This window comes from Pantherophis guttatus, chromosome 3 (genome assembly GCF_059756535.1).
Source record: "Pantherophis guttatus breed Tessera chromosome 3, ASM5975653v1, whole genome shotgun sequence".
Classification (NCBI taxonomy): Eukaryota; Metazoa; Chordata; class Lepidosauria; order Squamata; family Colubridae; genus Pantherophis; species Pantherophis guttatus.
This window is the reverse complement of record NC_142065.1, coordinates 36,961,400-36,980,218: the sequence shown is the minus strand read 5'-3', so window position 1 is coordinate 36,980,218 and position 18,819 is coordinate 36,961,400. Positions and strand designations below refer to the sequence as shown.

Genomic DNA, 18,819 nt, shown 5'->3' with positions numbered 1-18,819 from the left:
TAAACACAGCATCTGTTGAAATCACAGATGAAAATAAGCAGATTTTTCAGTAATCTAGTAGAGTTTTTAGTCTTCTATTTATTTGTTTCTTCCTACAATTAGTGGAAGCCAAATATAATATCCCAAATGAAGCGTTTTTCTCTGAAAGGTCAGCTGCAAAACTTTGATTGCAGCAATGACCTTAAAATGGTGAATTAAGATAATTTACCATGGCTCTGCTTTGTGCCTTTGGCCTCGGAACAGCTGCTCTCTATTTTGGTAACCTTCTGTTGGCATCATCATCATCATCTGTAAAAGCAAGTGAGGCGATATGGATAAGACATTTTTGAATGGGTGCTCAGCAGTTTTTCTGCCACTTATTGTTGCAGTGAACTTTCCTTCCTTTTAGTAATTTGGCTCCTTTCTTTCTTTCCAGGTCCTTTCAAGCCCTGCGATTATCTGTTTGAAAGCTGGGTCATTCGCCTCGGTGTCTGGTTGATCATGCTGGTTTCTGTGCTGTGCAATGGACTGGTTGCAGTGGTTGTCTTTGTCTCGCCAGGCTATCTGTCCCCGATCAAGTTTATCATTGGATCCATTGCTGGAGCCAATATGTTGACGGGAATATACTGTGCTATTCTAGCGTTTGTGGATGCAGTCACCTTTGGTCATTTTGCAAAATACGGGGCCAAGTGGGAGATGGGTGCAGGGTGCCAAGTGACTGGATTCCTGTCTGTTTTCGCTTCAGAAGCTTCCATTCTTCTCTTAACCCTTGCTGCAGTCCAGTGCAGCTTTTCAGTATCATGCATGCGGACGTACGGAAAGGCTCCTTCCTTTGGCACTGTCAAGGCAGGTGCCCTAAGTTGTCTGCTCCTCTCTTCAGTGGCTGCAATGTTGCCCCTCTTCTCCATTGGGGAGTATGGGGCGTCCCCTCTCTGTCTGCCTCACCTGCTTCCTGATGGGAAACCTTCCATGTTGGGTTTCATGGTAGCTTTGGTGCTAGTGAATACGCTTTGCTTTCTCATTATCACTGGGACGTATATCCGCCTCTATTGCAACTTGCTGAAAGGTGAATTTGACTCTGTCTGGGACTGTGCTATGATCAAACATGTTGCTTGGCTCATTTTCACCAACTGCCTTCTATACTGCCCGGTGGCTTTTCTCACCTTCTCTTCCATGCTTAGCCTCATTCTCATCACCCCCGAAGTCATCAAGTCTGTGCTCTTGGTGGTGCTACCCCTGCCAGCCTGCGTGAATCCCTTGCTTTATTTACTCTTTAACCCCCATTTTAGAGATGATTTGCGCCTTTTGAAGCATAAGAATCAGGTCCAGGAAAGCTGCGCCGTGTCCTGCATTTCTGAGGATACAGAGAAGAGCTCATGTGACTCTACCCAAGCGCTTGTTCCTTTCTCCGATATGGATCATATATTTGAAGCACCAGATCTCTTTAGAGTGCCTCCTAGGTGTTCCTCAGTTCTAGATGCCTACAGCTTCTCCTCAGTGACTTTGATCCCTTGCCAGCAAAAAGAAGGTGCCAGAGGACATGTCAGTGGCTTCTCCACTCAACCTTCCTATCTTGCCGAAGATGAGCTGCTAATTGCATCAGAAGCCAGAGAACAGGCAAAGACCAAAATTTGGATTGCCTTGTTCCCTAAACCACCTTCACCAGCCTTCACATCTCATTTATAAGAGCCAATCCACATTCTCTCAGTAAATAAATGAATCATACAAGATCCTCTCCTGGAGCCACCAACAGCTTGAGCAAGTGGCTCTTCTGGAGGAAAGGTGACTCATTGCATTTCTTCTTCTCAAATCAAGGTCAGCAAAAATGACAGCAATTCCTTTGCACCCTAGCCTGCTGGGGTCTGCCTCCTCTTCTCTTGATGCAGCAATGCGAAACCTGACAAGGATATACCTAGCTGGCTAAGAAATTAAGGCACCCCAAATAAAAATTCATAATTATTGTGTATCTATCTGCAGGTCCAAGAAAAATAGCAAACCCAGGATAACAAGAACTCTGGCAATTCTGCCCTTTTAGGAATTATACCATTTCTATAGCTCTTAGTTTTTATGATAGATGGATCACTTTAGTCGATGAATATCAACTAAAAAGGACTGACTTGAGAAGAAACATCAAGAAAACAATGTGATTTCAGCTCTGTTGCCATGTTTTTTAACTAAAAAGCAATCTTTACATAGCAATGTCTCTGTCTCGTAACAATCTTGTCATCTTTTAGAACTGTTGTCAAAAAAGCACATGAATCATAAACAGATTATCCATTCATGTTTATTCAATGCAATGTGTGACTGCACATGTATCCACATGTAGAGACAGGAAAAAATTCCACATAATAATAATCATACAAGGAGACACAGCCACTTTTATCAGTCAAAAACAATGTTTCCTACATGCTCCTACATATAACTAAGCATGTATTTAAAAGTTTATTCAGAACCACTAGGAATCAAATTGCAGTGATAAAATCAAATAAATAAATGATTCAACAAATAAAGCAATGATGGTGCAGTGGTTAGAATGCAGTATTGCAGGCTAACTCTGCCCACTGCCAGGAGTTCGATACTGATCGGTTGACTCAGCCTTCCATCCTTTTGAGGTCAATAAAATGAGGATCCAGATTGTTAGGGGCAATATGCTGATTCTGTAAGCTGCTGTAAAGTGTGCTATAAAGCACTATGAAGTGGTATATAAATCTAAAAGTTTGGTACTTCCGGTATTGCTAGTGCAGTGACCATTCATAACAAACTCAACCAGCCTATGGTTTAAGCTTGAACATAGTGCTATGAAAATTTGGTTTAGAAAATTTAATTTTTAATTGCTTTTTTTTCAATGTAAGATTAGAAAAGTCATACATTGAGAAATGACTGAGAAGTCATTCATTATGAGAGCAACGTAGGATAATCTAAAGCTAGATCCCATTATATTCAATTGAAGCCTCTAGACTAGAGGGTTTATGTACAAGTAATTTTTTTTTAAATTTGATTTATATGCCGCCCTTCTCCGGAGACTCAGGGCGGCTTACAATGCGCTAAGCAATAGCCTTCATCCTTTTGTATATTTATACAAAGTCAGCTTATTGCCCCCATAACTGGGTCCTCAATTTTGGTTAGCACTGTTGCTAAATTCATTCTTAGAAGGTACTTTAAATGTTCTCAAGCATTTAAAAGCTACAGGTTGGTGGTATATCCCCAGGTTAACTACTCACTCTTTTTTGTTAAGAAAGATAGATATAAATACTAATTAATAATGCATGTAGAATATAGGATGTGAGGTTTTTTCATTGAATTCTTATTAACATTTTAGAGTTCTGAAGGGCTACAGAATATAAACAGACTATAGTGGTAGGTCTGCTTTCATAAAGGAGAGAAAACTGAAAATATGGAAGGTAAAGTGGGGAATGTTACATGCAGTCCTGGTGATTTTACTAAAATAATAATCCTGGTTACTGCAGTTGTGATGATTTGTGAAGAATCCTGGTTTCTAGAATTTCACTTTCATAAAAGGATAAAAATGAAAACAGGGTGTTTGTCTCGGAATTATATAGTACAATCCCAAATATGATTATTTAGAAAAATGTCCCACTGAATTCAGTGAAATCTCTTTCTAGAGAAAAATTATTAACTGTTGGTTAATAATTACTGATCTTCAAAAATAGGCAATAACACAATTGTTATTGTATTATATAGCATTCTCAGCACACTAAACCCAGTTCAAAATTTTGAAGTTTGGCTGAATTACCATCACAATAGAAAATGGTTATATTTAATAAAGAACATTTAGGCTACAATCATATAAACATGTTAATCAAATGCATTTCTGTGTAGACAGAATCCACATCCTAATTATTTTGGAAATTTATATGCATGTGTAGCAGTGGTGGGATTCAAATAATTTAACAACTGGTTCTCTGCCCTAATGACCAGCTGGGTAGGCGTAGCTTGGTGGTCATGTGACCATGTGGTCGTTGCCAAGTCAACATCACTCACGTCGATGGGCACTTCGCCTTAGCTATTACAATGTAATAAGAGTTAACCAGAGAAGCAGTTTCTGTAAGAAGGGCAATAAATATTAGTCTAGAAACAACACCAGAATGTTTCCTTCCTGCCTTCCCTACAGGATTAGCTCTGTAAAGTGGAAAAAAACAAAATAAGATTTCTTCCAACAAATGGTTCTCCGAACTGCTTAGAAAGCTAACAACCGGTTCTCCCGAATAGGTGTGAACTGGCTGAATCCCACCACTGATGTGTAGTCAACTTATGACAATTGAGCCTGAAAGTTTGGTTGTAAGTTGCAATCATTAGGTGGGTCTCCATGTCACCTGGCTCAATTTTATGATCATTTTCACAACAGACTTTATATGAATTACCATGATTGAACAACCATCACATGGTTGTTAAATGTCGTTAAGCAAATCTAGCGTATCCAAAGGGTGTTTTTTGCCATTTTCTACTATAACATCAGGTTCAGCCGGCAACCAATGAATCAACGTTTGGTTCATCTGAAAAACCAGACCCTGCATTGATGGGAAAACACTAGAGAGTATTTACACACACACATGCGCGCGCACACAGGTACACACTCTTCTTGAGTCATTTGTTAACTGTTCAATATCTTGATCTCTGTTGTCTTCCTGACAAATAAATGCACTTATTAAAAATACGAAACATGTAGCCAAATTGTTCCAGGTTCTTTGGGTCTGGATAGCACTTGAATTATTTTGATTTTGTATCCCATGACAGAACATTGATTTTCATCTTCTCTCAAATAAGATTAAACCAGACAATATTTAGAAGAAATAATTATCCTTAGTTACTGCTTAAATCAGGGTCAAATAACTCAACAGAAAAAAATTCTACAGCCTTAATAAAGTTCAAAATCATGACAAGATTCCACATATGACAAAAGTATCAGATGAAATGATTTTAAATATCGTGTTTTTATCTGTACATATATTGTGCCATAAATATCCAGCATGTTTGTATATTATGTGTATATTTATATAGATATATATATATAGCTACCTTCTCTTTTATGACCCTTATATAAACTCCTAAAATTCTTTTTTGTATATTAATTTGTAAAACATTCTTTATTGAAGACCACATAGAAAAATAAAAAAAACAAATTTTATACTATTTTTAACTTTGATTACAAAACTGCAAGACTTACCAATTATACAATGTTAATATACGAACTAACATTGCATATGTCCCCCATAAGACATGTATTTGCTGTTCTTATAGAAGAAAAAGAAAAGCATGTATATTGTTTTTATATAAGGGGTTAATCTCTAGTATTACCTGTATCTGTCTCCCTGCTTATGGTTTATGTAATCTTTCTAAAAAGGATATGTTTTTGGTTGCATTAACCCATGTTGCAAGTCTTACCGTGTTCTCCTTCCCCTGGATCCCCCAAAAGCTGTCTGAAACAACGTATTTAGCTGGTTTCAGATGATGGGTTATTCCAAAAAAGAAATTACATTCTAGGAACTGTCCTTTTGGGAATTATTAAATAAGAGGTGGAATTTGAAGACAGTGAAATAAATCTGGACGGTATAGTGAGATTGATGGTAACAAATAAGATTGACCAAAGGATGTCCATGCATTTATGATCTGGTCATCTGTGTGTGCGTCCACATGTATGTATATGCTGAGAACTACTGAATGGCCAGATATATTGAAGTATAAGCAAGGAGAAAATGAAAATTCCTCAAGTAAAATGTCATACAGAAAGATAAAAAATAGATTACACCTCAAGCAAAAATAGCAAATTTTTGCTATTCCTTATTTTAATAAGGAACTTTATCTTGGCAGCAGCTAGATAAACTATCTAGCTAAACTAAACTTGAGGCATCACACATATCCTTCGAAAACTCTCTCTCCCCTCTCCTCCCAAAAAATTATCTCAGCTCTTACCATTCATGTATATAGTTCAATGAAGATCAATAAATGAGCACTCTTCCTTTAATGTCAGTTGGGTTTAAAGAGGGCTTAAGTCCAGTATTAATAGTCTGTGATTTCAGATAACTGAAAAAATAGACATGTAGATCAAAGAGTGTTGCTTTTAATCAATATAATTAAATCTATAAGGAACTGGAATGTTAAGCTCATCTTTTTTTTTTCAACACTTCTCTTTTTAAAATATTTAAATAATACTGCAATCAAGAACATGAAATACTGAAAACTACAAATGTACATAAAATAATTGGAAATATCAAAGCAAGTACTTAGAACATGGTGGGAAATAATAAAATTACAAATCTACAATTGGAAGCATAAAAATATTTAGAATATGGTAGGGAATAATAAATCCACAGATTACATGGGCTTTGTCAAGGAAACATCTAAAAATCAGAGTAAGAAACTGAAGACATGTATAATGGTCTGTGGGAATACTTTTGAGACAGGAGGAGGAAGAGCCCAGCCAAAGCAAGTCAGGTAAGACACATATCAGTCCACTGAAGAAATGGTGGTATGGAAAGCACCTCAGAAGGGACCCTTCCTAGTTCCCTGGACGGTAAAGGCAAAGGGGAGGGGAGAGAAATGTGCTTTCAGATTTGCAGGATTTTATTACTGTACTCTTACAATAAATGTAGTGTTAATACTCGTGGTTGGGTTCTTGTTTGGACTAGCTCACAGGGCTGACTGCACAAGCCAAAAAGTGGATTAATAAGCAGACTTAAGAAATTGGGGAAAGACAAAGTTTAATGTTTGCTAAAAAAAAGTCTTTGTTCTCTGCAAGGGAAATGATACAGACACATGGCACACCACTGGGACTTTAGCAGACACTGGGATTTTTCCCCCCCCAAACAAAATCATAGGGAAAAGGGAGAAAAATTCTCAGAGCTGTAAAGCTATTCATTCATTCAATTTACATAGCTGCCCAACTCACATATGACTCTGGGCATCTTAAACAATTAAAACACAAAAAAACAATACACAAATACAGGTAGTCTTAAACTTACAACCATTCATTTGGTTACCAAAGTTACAATGGCACTGAAAAAGTGACTTATGACTAGTTGTGACACTGACAACCATTGCAGCATATCCATGGTCATATGATCAAAATTTGGGTGCTTGGCAAATGGCATGTATCCTGTCCCAGGGTCATGTAAGCAGCAATTATAACCTTCCTACTGGCTCCCGACAAGCAAAGTCAATGGGGGAAAGCCAGATTCACTTACCTACAGTGATTTTTTTAAAGGAAGCATATAATAAGAAACACCCCTTAAGATTAAGTAGCTGCAAAGATACTTAAGATAAAATTCTTCTATAGATAAGTGCCTTATCTATATCTACACATCTGAAGATTCTAAAAGAGGTATATAGCTGAAATTAAACATTTAGATTCCCAAACTATATAAAATGAGAAATGATAGGAATTTCTCTAATGTAGTCTTATAACAGAAGCTTTTCTGCAGTGTAATTTCATATCACATAAAAATATACTGTAGATCTGCTAGAAAGAAAACTAAGTCAGGTGGGAAAAATCCCCAAGTCCAAATGAGGTAAATGTCAAGCATTCATATGGTTCTGACAGTTCCTCTCTCCATCTAATCAACTATTCTACAACAATTTTTCCTACTAATGAAAATATGCTTATAGATTAAATACTGTATGTGTATGTATGGATTCACCTTGAAAGTTTGAAATGTTCAGTTTAATATACAGCTTGCCAAAAATAAAGTATGACGTACAAAACAGCTGAAGAACAGCAAAATATATACATTTTTACATTTATTCATACTGTAGCAAGTGAAGATAAAACCACACAGCCTTTTAACTATCAAAAGAAACTGTTTACAATCCATTCATAACATCAGTCATAACAAATTCAAGTAATAATGTATTCTTGCTTTCATTCTAAATGTACGTAAAGTGCAGTGGAACATACTCTTTATAGAAAGATTTAAAGTATGTTACAGAAATAATGTAAGATTTAATTTTTTTAAAAAAGCAGACATATGCCACACTGAACATCATGTCACTGATACAGTAAGACTACCATTATATAATGAGTAAACAGTACATCAATCGCATTAAGCCTATTTAAAAGATGGAAAATTAGACTAAGAATGAACAGTGACAGCCACTGAAATACTATAGCAGGAAATCATTATGTTCCTAAGCGACATTTTTTGGACAATCCACTGATATTGCTTCCTTTCCTCTTCTGGGAAATACTGGAATCTTTTGGGAACCCAGCCTGGCTTTTGTGATTCTCTTCATTGGTGATTTCTAAAGGCTGAAAGAGCATCAAAGAAAAACAATGAGATGGGAAAAAACGTTTTTCTTCATTGTTTCCTATCACAGAACTATATTTCTGTCCTGAATTAATAAATTATTTTCTGACACTCCTGCAGTATGTAATCCATAATGTTTTGCAAGTCATAAAAGTTTTTATATACTTTCTATACATCTTTATTACAATGACTGAAATTTTCAAAGGCCAGTCAGGGAGAAATTCTGGAAAGAAATATCACTATAAAAGAAATACAAACAGAAAGTTCTTTCTACAAATTACAAACATATTTTATCTGTCAGTTTGAAATACAAAAAATAAAATTTTAATTTCTGAGTTTTCTTTACTTACAAGAAAAAAGCACAGCTACTGCAGTATTATATTTTTTAAGGACCAGGTGCCTCCTGGTGTTTCAACTGTGTAACTAAAATACTTTTTTCTCCCTAGTAATATTGTGTAAGTTTGTACACAAATACAACATATTATTGTTATTTACTAAAAGCTACTTTATACTCTTTGCAAAACAGGCATTCTCTTAAATTAAAGGCCACACTGGCTATCATATCCAAATATGAATATACATATTTAGATATTCAAACACATATACATGTGTACCAGTGTATTATTTCCACACTGTTGCCTTACTCTCAGGTCCATGTACTCTAATTCACATTTTTCTCAAACAAACACAGATACACACTTTCAATGTTTCTCCCATTATGACTGCTGGAAGAATAGTAGGAAGCCTAGTCTATCAACTCTCCAACTCTCACTCCTGAATCCTTCCTTTGTTGGGAAAAGTAAAAGAAGTCTATATACAGCATGTTGCTGTTACTTCCTTGGAAGAAAAGTGAAACTACTAAAACTGGTCCCTTTTGCCCACTGACCTGGATCATGCAGAACCAACATGTAGCTGAGGGGCTGCATACCCTTGTTTATTGGAACAGAGAAAATATTTTTGCTACAGATGTTCACAGTTTTTGTTCATTATATGTACTATACAGGTAAAAGTTTTAATAACAATAGTAATTCAGCTCCAGTCTTCTCTAAAGTATCATTCAAAAGTTTCCTGTTATCCAAATCCTACTATATTGCCTCAAGTGAGGAAATGTACTGGGAAAGATGAATGAAGAATATCAGGATTTTATGCCAAGACATGACAATCATTTAGTGCAAAAAGCAGACACCTATATCAGGAAGCAGAATTCATCGATCCATCGATCCAATTAAAATTAAAATTAAAGTATTAAAAGTTAAAACCAAAATGATGGCAGCTTCAGGATGAGAATCTTCCTGTCAGTCACCCCCAATGTAGCAAGCTTCTGTCGGGGCCATAGGCCAAGCAGCGCAGCAGGTTTTAGGGTCTTCTAGAAGGCCAGGAGTGTATTAATTCCTGCTCAGATCCACCTACAAGTCATCCTCCTGGTGGTGTTTACTACCAGGAAAGGCAAGTATCTAATAAATAACTAACTGCCCTAATAGTCCCAAGGACTCCGTCCACTTCCTCAGGTCCAACTGAATCGAACTGTTCTTGGATAAATATACTCCATAAATAATTTCAGAAAACTATTAAGAGATAAGAAGCAAAGTTTAAAGTTACATTTATAAACAGTAATTCCTAACAGTTGCTGAACCAATGGTCATAAGGAAAGAACTACCTATATTTTCCTCATATATCAAGCATGTATGTTACTGAGTCACATACCTAATAGAATTCCAAATAAAATATGGTTGTAATAGAATAAATTGCAAATTCTTTTTACCCAAGGCATGTTTTACAAGATCAGGCACTAATACAATAAGCTGTCAGTTGAAAAAACTCTGGATTTTTCCTTGACATTTTGAGTTATGCTAACCTGGCCAGGAACCCAAACTCCTCTTATACTACTATCCCAGGAAATACTTTGTTTTCCTGGCAAAGATAAAATCCAGGATATGTACACCATGGCACATTCAGGACACTACAACTACACAAACTCATTTACAGGAAGATAGGCAATTATGCAATTGAGATTTCACTCAAAGCAAGACTGCACATGTGAAAATTAACCAACACCCCATTCCTTTGTAACAGAAGTAATGTATTTCTTACCATTGTTGTCTGGTTTGCATATTTTTCTGTCCATTGTCTGGCATTTTTGAGAAATGCTTGCTTGTTGTATTTATACTCTGAAGACTAGACATAATAAAAAAGGGCGAGAAAAGGATAATTATGGCGTATGACATATAGTTATATTTAATGGCAGATTCATCTGACAACATGGAAGACTTCACCTTATAGATATATACATAAAGGCTAAACTTTGAAAGAGGCCTTAATGGTTTATATATTGCATGTAACCTGTGTGAATTTTGTAGCATAAACATTGAAAAATTCTATTAGCATGTTTTACTACGTCATAAATTATATTCACTGACTTTCTATCTGAAGAATATTGTGCAAATAAATATGAAAAAATCACAAAGTATCTCCTTGTAAACCAGACAATTTAAATTTCTAAAGTATAGTATATTTCAATTAAATAAAAGAATGAAACCTACTATATCAGCCATGAGAGGGTCATCAGGATTAGGTTCATTCATGAGAATCTGGATGGAAGTTAGCAAAGTAGCAATGTTCAGGGATGGCCTCCAAGCACCCTTACATGCAAGAATAGAAGAAAAAATTTATTGAAGAAAATAAGTTACCCTCTAAGATTTTTCAAATATTATTGCAGACTGAGTGTTTTAATTGCCTCTCAAGTTATAGAAGTGTAGTTCACAGTAAAACGGCTGCAGAGTAATCTCACCTCTTAATGAACATGCACTTCTTTACCTTCTAACCAGTTAGGCATATACTTCTTCCAAGGCAGCCCTAAGTTACTCAGTTAAGTTTATGAACACACTAGTTTTCTTTTCCAATATTCAATGGCTCCTATAATTCATGTAATATGCTTAATATAGATTGAGCTTAATAAGTGGATGGAAGTAAGCAAGTTCTGTACACCTTAATGTACATTTTTAAAAAAACATAACATTGGTAACTTTCTAGTTTTTAGGTTTATAGTTCCGGCTGTAGTTCATAGCTTTATGGATGCTATATCCATGAATAGTAATTCATGTGTACGGTGAAATAAACATAATATCACTTCACACATAAGGCTCCTATGATTTGCAACAAAATTACTTCAACAGGACAAACCCAGCAAGTGATCTCTTTGTAGCAATATGCATGCCAGGGACTGCATCCTGCACAGATAAAGCCATTTATATCAGTAACTATAGCAGCTGTCATAGATCTCCATGTTAGTGTAATTTTATCTAAAATGATACAGCATCAGCCCTCCCAGATAAGAGTAGGCTTGGAACCCAGAGGAGCTAATGCTAGTTTTATTAGGTTATAGTAGCAGAATCTCAAAAGTTTGGATGTGATTTCCTTTCTTCAAAGTTATTTCTTCTGCCTATTTCAGAAAATGGAGCTACAGATAAAATTAAAATCCTGTTGTCACATGACTTTAGAAGAGTGCAATCCCTACTATTCATTATTTCAGTGTGTTATAAATTTCATCCCAGTATAACCATCCTTGGAGAATGAGATTTTTAAACTAATGTTTCTGGGCCATTCTCTTAAGGATAATAGAACTGCAATTTATAATAGAAGCAATGCAGTGCATTACCTTGGGTGGTAATCTAAGAACATCCAGGCAAATTCTTCCAGCTGAATCAATGTTGGGATGGTAAATGGGAGTAAGAAAGCGCATTTTTGGAGGTTCAAATGGATACCTATTTCAGAAATAGTTCTCATTATTAGAAAAGGAAGACTTTTTAACGGGTTACAATCTGTTCTTTATTCCCAAGTCATTTTTCAATTTATAAATCCCAATTACTTGTTACTGAATTTACTACAGAGAAGTTCATTGACAACTTTCTGGTTCCTATTCCAATCTTTTGAAGATTCATAGATAATATGCCCATTTTATATGGCACAAGCACTAGTACTTAGACTTATATACTGCTTCACAGCCCGCTCTAAGCAATTTACAGAGTCAGCATATTGCTCCCAACAACCTGTGTCCTCATTTTACCCACCTAGGAAGGATGGAAGGTTGAGTCAACCTTGAGCCTGGTGAGATTCAATCTGCTGGCAGCCGGTGATCAGTAGAAGTAGCCTGCAGTAATGCACTCTAACCACTGCGTCACCACGGCTCTTCATGGCCATTTGTTTTAAATTTCAAAAACTCAGAATCAACATTTACCTTTCAGGAACAATTACTTCCAAGGCAAAAACTCCTTTTTCATATGGGGTATTTGTACATCCTAGTATTTCTAAAAGAAAGATATAAATTGTGTCAACATTGACCTCTTTAAGTAACTGTTGTGCTTACTGTAAAAAAGGAGTTAAATCTAAGAAGTGACAATAGTATAATAATCTCTTTAACATCTGTTCTGTTCAAGAAATTCAGCTGACTAGGAACAAAGAAGAGCATGAAAGAGTCTGATAATTACTGATTATTCAAAGTTGGAAAGTAATTAGGATACATTCAACAGTGGATTTCCACAATTTCAAGTTCAAGGTTTCTGGCTAAGAGAAAAAAAAAACAATAGGAACTACAACAATTACTTGAAAAGGGAACAACTTTTCTATTTTCTATTATAAAATGATCAATTATTTTCTATTTTTTGCATATACATACAGAAATACACAGACACATATCTTTCTTCTACATTAGCAAAGTAGGTTTCGTTATTCTGAAGATAAATGTGTGGGCAGGGGGTGGGGGGAGGGAGAGCCAGAATAGGAAAAAATCATATGAGCTCAAATTATCAATATCAATAGATCCAGGATAAACAGATTCATAAGAATATTTTTATCTAAAAAGGATTGAAACCTATGGAAAATGAAATCTCAGAAAAGAAACATGTTTGACTCTTTTAATTATTACTGTTTAACTACTTTCTGAAATTATAAATAAATTATGACAGTTGCTTGCTTTTTCAGTTTTAAAGATTATTGAGTTAATTCTTAAATATGTTTTAAGTTGTCTATACACTCTGTAAATATACTATTGTTATAGTATATTATTAGATATTGCTAAATAGGGAAATCTGATAATATAAAGTTTAAAGATATGTAAGTATAAGCTTTAAGATTGTGCCTTAGATTCAGTTGCAAAAAGATTCTTCATAGTACATAGTGGCACACACAACAGATGCAATGGCTTTACAAAACAATCAGGCTCTGTATTTGTGCCATGTTTTATAGTACCCTTTTGGAGTCAAAGCCAAAGACCTAACAAGCTTTCCAGCAAAGCAGGCCCTGAAAGTTATTCAAGGGAAGAGAAGAATAAATTATGCCAAATAAGCAAATATATAAAAATATAATTAACTGCATAATTCAAGATCATACAATTAATTTGTTAAATTCATTAGTCACATTTATAAATCCTCTAAATGACTGATACCAAGCAATAGTCAATGTCAATTGATAATCATAATCATTCAAAACAAACTCAATCATCAGAACACAGAATGACAGCTTTTTTACCCTCATCTATTAGAACTTTATGATGTGCTCACTTTCAAATTACAGATATGTATTATTTTACCAAAGTACAAATTCTTTCATTTCAAGCAAAAAAATATTTTGCCCAATAATTATTCCCATTTGGTCCTGCAATCGCTAGATATTTCCATCCTATGACGTTGAAATATATTCAATGGAATACTCTCAAAGAAATTTAGGTTTAATTTGAAATAAGACTTGCATATATGGAGAATTGATTTCAAATTTTAATTTAATAACACAAAATATGGAGATGGTATGTCTTAACAATTGTAATGTAACCTCAAATAAGTTATATGAGGCCCTATAGCACACATCTTATAGGACAGGATTGCAGTTCAAAAGGATTTTGACAGCTGAAACAGAAACTATTAAGATGAATTTCAGTAGGGATAATGCAAACTTCTACATTTAGATTAAAAAAATCGAAGGCATAGGTCAGTGATGGCTAACCTTTTTGCCATTGCGTGCCAGGAAGGGGGGGGGCAGGGGAGGTTTGCCTGTGCGTGTGCCACACCCATAATTCTATGTGCCTTGCCACATACATGCGTGTGACCCCCCTTCCCCCCCACTCCTGGCACGCGATGGCGCGGTAGGCCCGTTTTTCTTTCTCACCTGGCTCCAGATCCTTTCTATGCATCTGGAGAGGGCGAAAACAGCCTTCCCCACCCCCTCGGAGGACGGAAGTTGAGAAACGGGCCGTTTCGGGCCTCCAAGGGGGTGGGGAAGACTGTTTTCGCCCTCCTCAGATGCATAGAGAGGATCTGGAGCCAGGGAGAAAGAAAAACGGGCCTTCCCCTCCCCAGGCCCAAAAGGGCCGAAAATCAGTTGACAGAGCTGAGCTGGCGTGCCAGGCAACATGACTCCACGTGCCACCTGTGGCACGCGTGCCATAGGTTCGCCATCACGGGCATAGGTTATACTGAGCAGCATTATATGAAAAAAAGAATTTGAATGTCTTAGTGCAGTGTTGGCGAACCTTTTCGGCACTGAGTGCCGAAACGCGAGCATGTGTGTGCATACAGGGGAGCACCAGAAACCGGAAAAGTAGCTCTCCGGAAGGGCACGCACCGGAAACCTGGTCTTCTGGTTTCTGGCGCACGTGTGCGCGCAAAGACCAACTGGCCGGTGTACATGCGTGTGGCGGAAACTGGAAGCTCAGTTTCCTGGCACGCCAGGTACCTGCTCTTACGGTTTCCGGCACTCCCACGTGCACGAAGACCAGCTGGCCAGCGCGCCAGAGCACGGAAGGAGCAACAGGCAACGGCTGGCATGCCCAGAGAGGTGGCTTTGCATGCCACTTCCGGCACGCATGCCATAGGTTTGCCCTCACGGTCTTTGTGCATCACAAATTGAATCTCAGTGAACAATGTGATGCACTGCAAAAAAGCGAAAGCATTCATAGACCACAGTAACATAAACATAAGATCAACAGATGTTATGGTTCCACATCTACAATATTGCATCCAGTTATGGCACTGGATATTAGGCAGATCACTGACAAAGTACATTGAGTGAGAGGACAGAAGAGTCACCAAGATGATAAGAATTTAGGAAGAAAACACTTATTGGAAAAATTGGCAGGTTTTAGGTATCTTTGGCCTGGAGAAGATTATGAAGAAACATAACAGCTGTTTTCAAATGTCTGAAGGGCTGTCATTTAGAAGGTAGGACAGAATTATCAAGAGTTGTTGCAAAAGACATGACCCGAAACAGTAAGTTTAAATTACACAGGCTTCATTTGAACATTAAAAAAGTCCTAATGGTAAAAGCTATTTAACAATGGAACAGGCTGCTATAAAAAGTGATGGACTCTCTTGCTGAAGATTAGATGGTCATACATCCATTGGGGATGCCCCTTGTAATAGATTCTGCACTGGACAGGGTGTTTGACCAGATTATCTCCAAGATCCCTTTCAATCCTTGCATTCTATGCTGTATGAGTCTAAAATGCCTGAAAGGAAATATATTTTCACACAGTAAGCTAGAACTGTAAAAAAATAAGATTTGTAAGCAACATACATTAAAAAGATAATTGCAACTGCAACCTAAAAATAAATAGAATCTAATATTTTGTGTATATATATTTGCATTTGCAGTATATACATACGGGCTCGAAGATCATTTATGTGATTTTCATTCTGCCAACAGGTAATTCCTGGAGGTGGCTCTGTGGCCAATAACTGCAGCTCTCTCTTCAGCCGTGAAGCCCTTTGCATTGCACTGCAATGACATAAGCAAAAACTCTACATCATTTAGTTCCTTTCTTTTCAGTTCCCATAAATCTTCCTCAAATCATAAATTTTAGTATAAGGAATAAACTTTCATGAGCGGCAGTTCACTTATTCAGTAGTTGCATCTCACAAAAGCTTAAACACCTTACCAAAAAATGCATTATATATATATTATATATATATATATATTATTTATTTATTTTTACAGAATTTATATGCCACCCTTCTCCCGAAGGAGTCCTTCTCCTGAAGGACTCAGGGCGGCGAACACAGATTAAAAACATACAATAATAAAAACTCACTAAAACCAGATTAAAATAATAAATAATAAAAAGCCAAGGATCAGAATCATAATTATAGTTATAATAATAACTATATTCATGGATAAATTATCAAAATAATTTCTACTGATTAGCAGCAACCATACTAAGTTAACCCTCTTAACTGGCCTTGGATAGGACACAGAAAAGTGGATGTTTCAGATATGAAACTGTGGCATCTTTCCTCCTGCCCAGAGTCTCTTCTGTTAGGCGAATTATTAAAATCGGTAAAGCAAAAAAAAAAAAAATGTAAATGAAGCAACCAAAAGAGGCCTACTCTGTGGCTTTGAAGTTTGGAAATGATGGAGCCTGTAATCCTATGCTTATCAACAGCATCATATTAGGGAAGTCCTTTCATTGATCAAATATTCAAGGTTGGGGCTGGTGCCCTCCCTTTCCCTATTTCCCCAGTGTGTCTGCCCAAGGAAATGAGGGACCAGGAGAGTTTAACAGTTGCCCCAAGGATTAACCCCGGTTTAATGAGTGAGATTACCATCCTCCTCCCACACACTTAGACTTAGAATAACTTTATTGTCACTTTAATTGTACACTAGTTAGCCAAGGTGGCGCAGTGGTTAGGGTGCAGTACTGCAGCTACTTCAGCTGATTGTTAGATCAACGGATCAAATCTCAAATCTCACCGGCTCAAGGTTGACTTGGCCTTCCATCCTTCCGAGGTGGGTAAAATGAGGACCTAGATTGTTAGGGGGCAATATGCTATTTAGTATACTGTCTTTGGTGTAAGCCGCCCAGAGTCCTCGGAGAGTGGGCGGCATAGAAATATGACTAATAAAAATAAAATAATAAAGAAAAACATTAAAATGAAACTTTGTTGCATACAGCTGTCAAAAGGACACCACCTCCAATATACACTATATAAACAGGACAAAATAAATACCAAATTATGCATATACTCACATATATTATATTAATATTATATTTATGATATAATATGATGATATTATATTACACACACAAAGGGCTCACGAAGGCATTCTGTCAAGCGAAGGGGGAGCAGCAATTTAATAATGACGTGAAGGTTTTAAGATACACACCTTAAACGATGGTCGTCCTCCTTCCCACCTCCCTCCGCCAGGAACCCTCTCAGGACCCGCGCACTCAAGCCTTTGCTCGGAGCACCGGGACTACGATCCTGGAGAGCAAAGCTGCCTCCTACGAAGGGAAGGAGACGGCCTCGCTCGTTTTTCGCCTCTGGAAGACGGCAGGAGTCCGAGAACCGAAGACAGGAGTCTGAATGCCTTTCCCTCTAGCAGCCCCACTGAGCTCGGAAGCCAAACTGAGGGGAAACTTCGGAAAAGCGCGCCACAAATTCTCAACCAGCAAGAGCCAAGATGTCTAACGGCCTGCAATGTGACCGGGTGAAAAAAATGCCCTTCAAGATCGGACTCTATGCCGATTGGCTATTACAAAAAATGGTTCCCGCCTCAGGAATTTAAATTAGCGGACCAGCTCTAGGAGGATCTCTAAGAGGATCTTATCGCTTGGTTATAAGGCTTCCTGGTCGGGTCTGTAGGGAGGGCATAACGAATAAATTCACATATCTTTGCCTAATGCTTTACAGTTACAGCTATCCTCACACAACCATAACACTGCGAATTTAAATGCCTGTCTTAATTGCTATTATATTAGCACAACGATGGTTAAATGACAATCGGCGCTCTACTGTAAATCGCTAGGAAGAAAAAAATGGTTTTGTGGGCTTATGTTTGTGGTTAACATCATAAAGGTGGAGCAGCAGGTACTGGCAACTTTTAATTCAAGAATTTATCTTAATAGTACTAGTTCAATTCATTCAGTAGGGATCATGAGCCCAACCAAATAAGATCTATTCTCCAAACTAGACTTTTGGACCTTGTGAAAGCACTGCCAGATATTCTATGCACACCCACACCTATTACTAAAATTCTATTTTTGCAATGAGAGACTGCATAAGTAAATAGGATTTCGTTGATTAGATTTTTATCTGTCTTTTCTTATACAGGAATTCATTACAACCTACCTGAATTGTATATTATTCTGTTTAGTGTGAATTATAAATTGTACTAGATGGTGTTTAATGCGAGTCAAAATTCAGTTAATGTGACACTAGTGCAGTTGAGCCTAGTGCATGTGCAGTTGCCATTGGGGTTTTAAATGCCATCTGTGTGTGCAAATTGGAGAAAAGGAAGATTCTGTTCAAAGAAAGCTCAAAAAGATTTCATTTTGTAATTTAATTGGCACTATTGGGCAGAATTTTAGTGATTAGGATGAACGTTTTATCAAGGATATTAAAATTGACTCCTAAAATTTCGCTTTGGCTTTCACCCTATTAAGCCTTTTTAGGAGAGAAATGCTACACAAACTTGATTAACATATATTGACTTACTGACATTTTTCTGAAGGAGACCCTACATTAAAAACCTGAGAACAATTTTAGAAGGGTTATATTTGTCAAAGGTTTGCTTATGCTCAGTTATTGGTTTT

At 36.9% G+C, this 18,819-nt stretch overlaps 2 protein-coding genes across 5 annotated transcripts in view; one reads left to right on the top strand and one right to left on the bottom strand.

Moving 5' to 3' along the window:
- Positions 1-5,130, top strand: part of LGR6 (leucine rich repeat containing G protein-coupled receptor 6) — a 134,606-nt gene extending 129,476 nt beyond the window's left edge. For all 4 annotated transcript variants that reach the window (XM_087889289.1, XM_087889290.1, XM_034414192.3 and 1 more), the window contains one exon: positions 416-5,130. In XM_087889289.1, the coding sequence (XP_087745415.1) occupies positions 416-1,665 (1,250 nt within the window). In that variant the 3' untranslated portion in view covers positions 1,666-5,130. The remainder of the gene's footprint in view (positions 1-415) is intronic.
- A 1,551-nt stretch (positions 5,131-6,681) lies between these two features.
- Positions 6,682-17,708, bottom strand: UBE2T (ubiquitin conjugating enzyme E2 T). Its single transcript, XM_034414189.3, has 7 exons — positions 17,391-17,708; positions 15,892-16,004; positions 12,475-12,544; positions 11,896-12,001; positions 10,781-10,879; positions 10,332-10,415; positions 6,682-8,242 (listed from the first exon to the last, which is right to left on the bottom strand). Exons 2-7 carry the CDS (start codon positions 15,998-16,000, stop codon positions 8,114-8,116), a joined length of 597 nt encoding a protein of 198 aa, XP_034270080.1. The 5' UTR covers positions 16,001-16,004; positions 17,391-17,708; the 3' UTR covers positions 6,682-8,113.
- Between the last annotated feature and the right edge of the window lie 1,111 nt (positions 17,709-18,819).

Bases quoted from the DNA above. Each gene is read 5' to 3' on its own strand.
- UBE2T (XM_034414189.3), bottom strand. From the start codon at position 16,000: ATGCAAAGGGCTTCACGGCTGAAGAGAGAGCTGCAGTTATTGGCCACA. The intron at 12,545-15,891 runs GTATGTATATAC...TCTTTCTTTTAG, and splicing joins CATAAATGATCTTCGAGCCC to AAATACTAGGATGTACAAAT. The intron at 10,880-11,895 runs GTAATGCACTGC...CTTGCATGTAAG, and splicing joins TTCTTAGATTACCACCCAAG to GGTGCTTGGAGGCCATCCCT.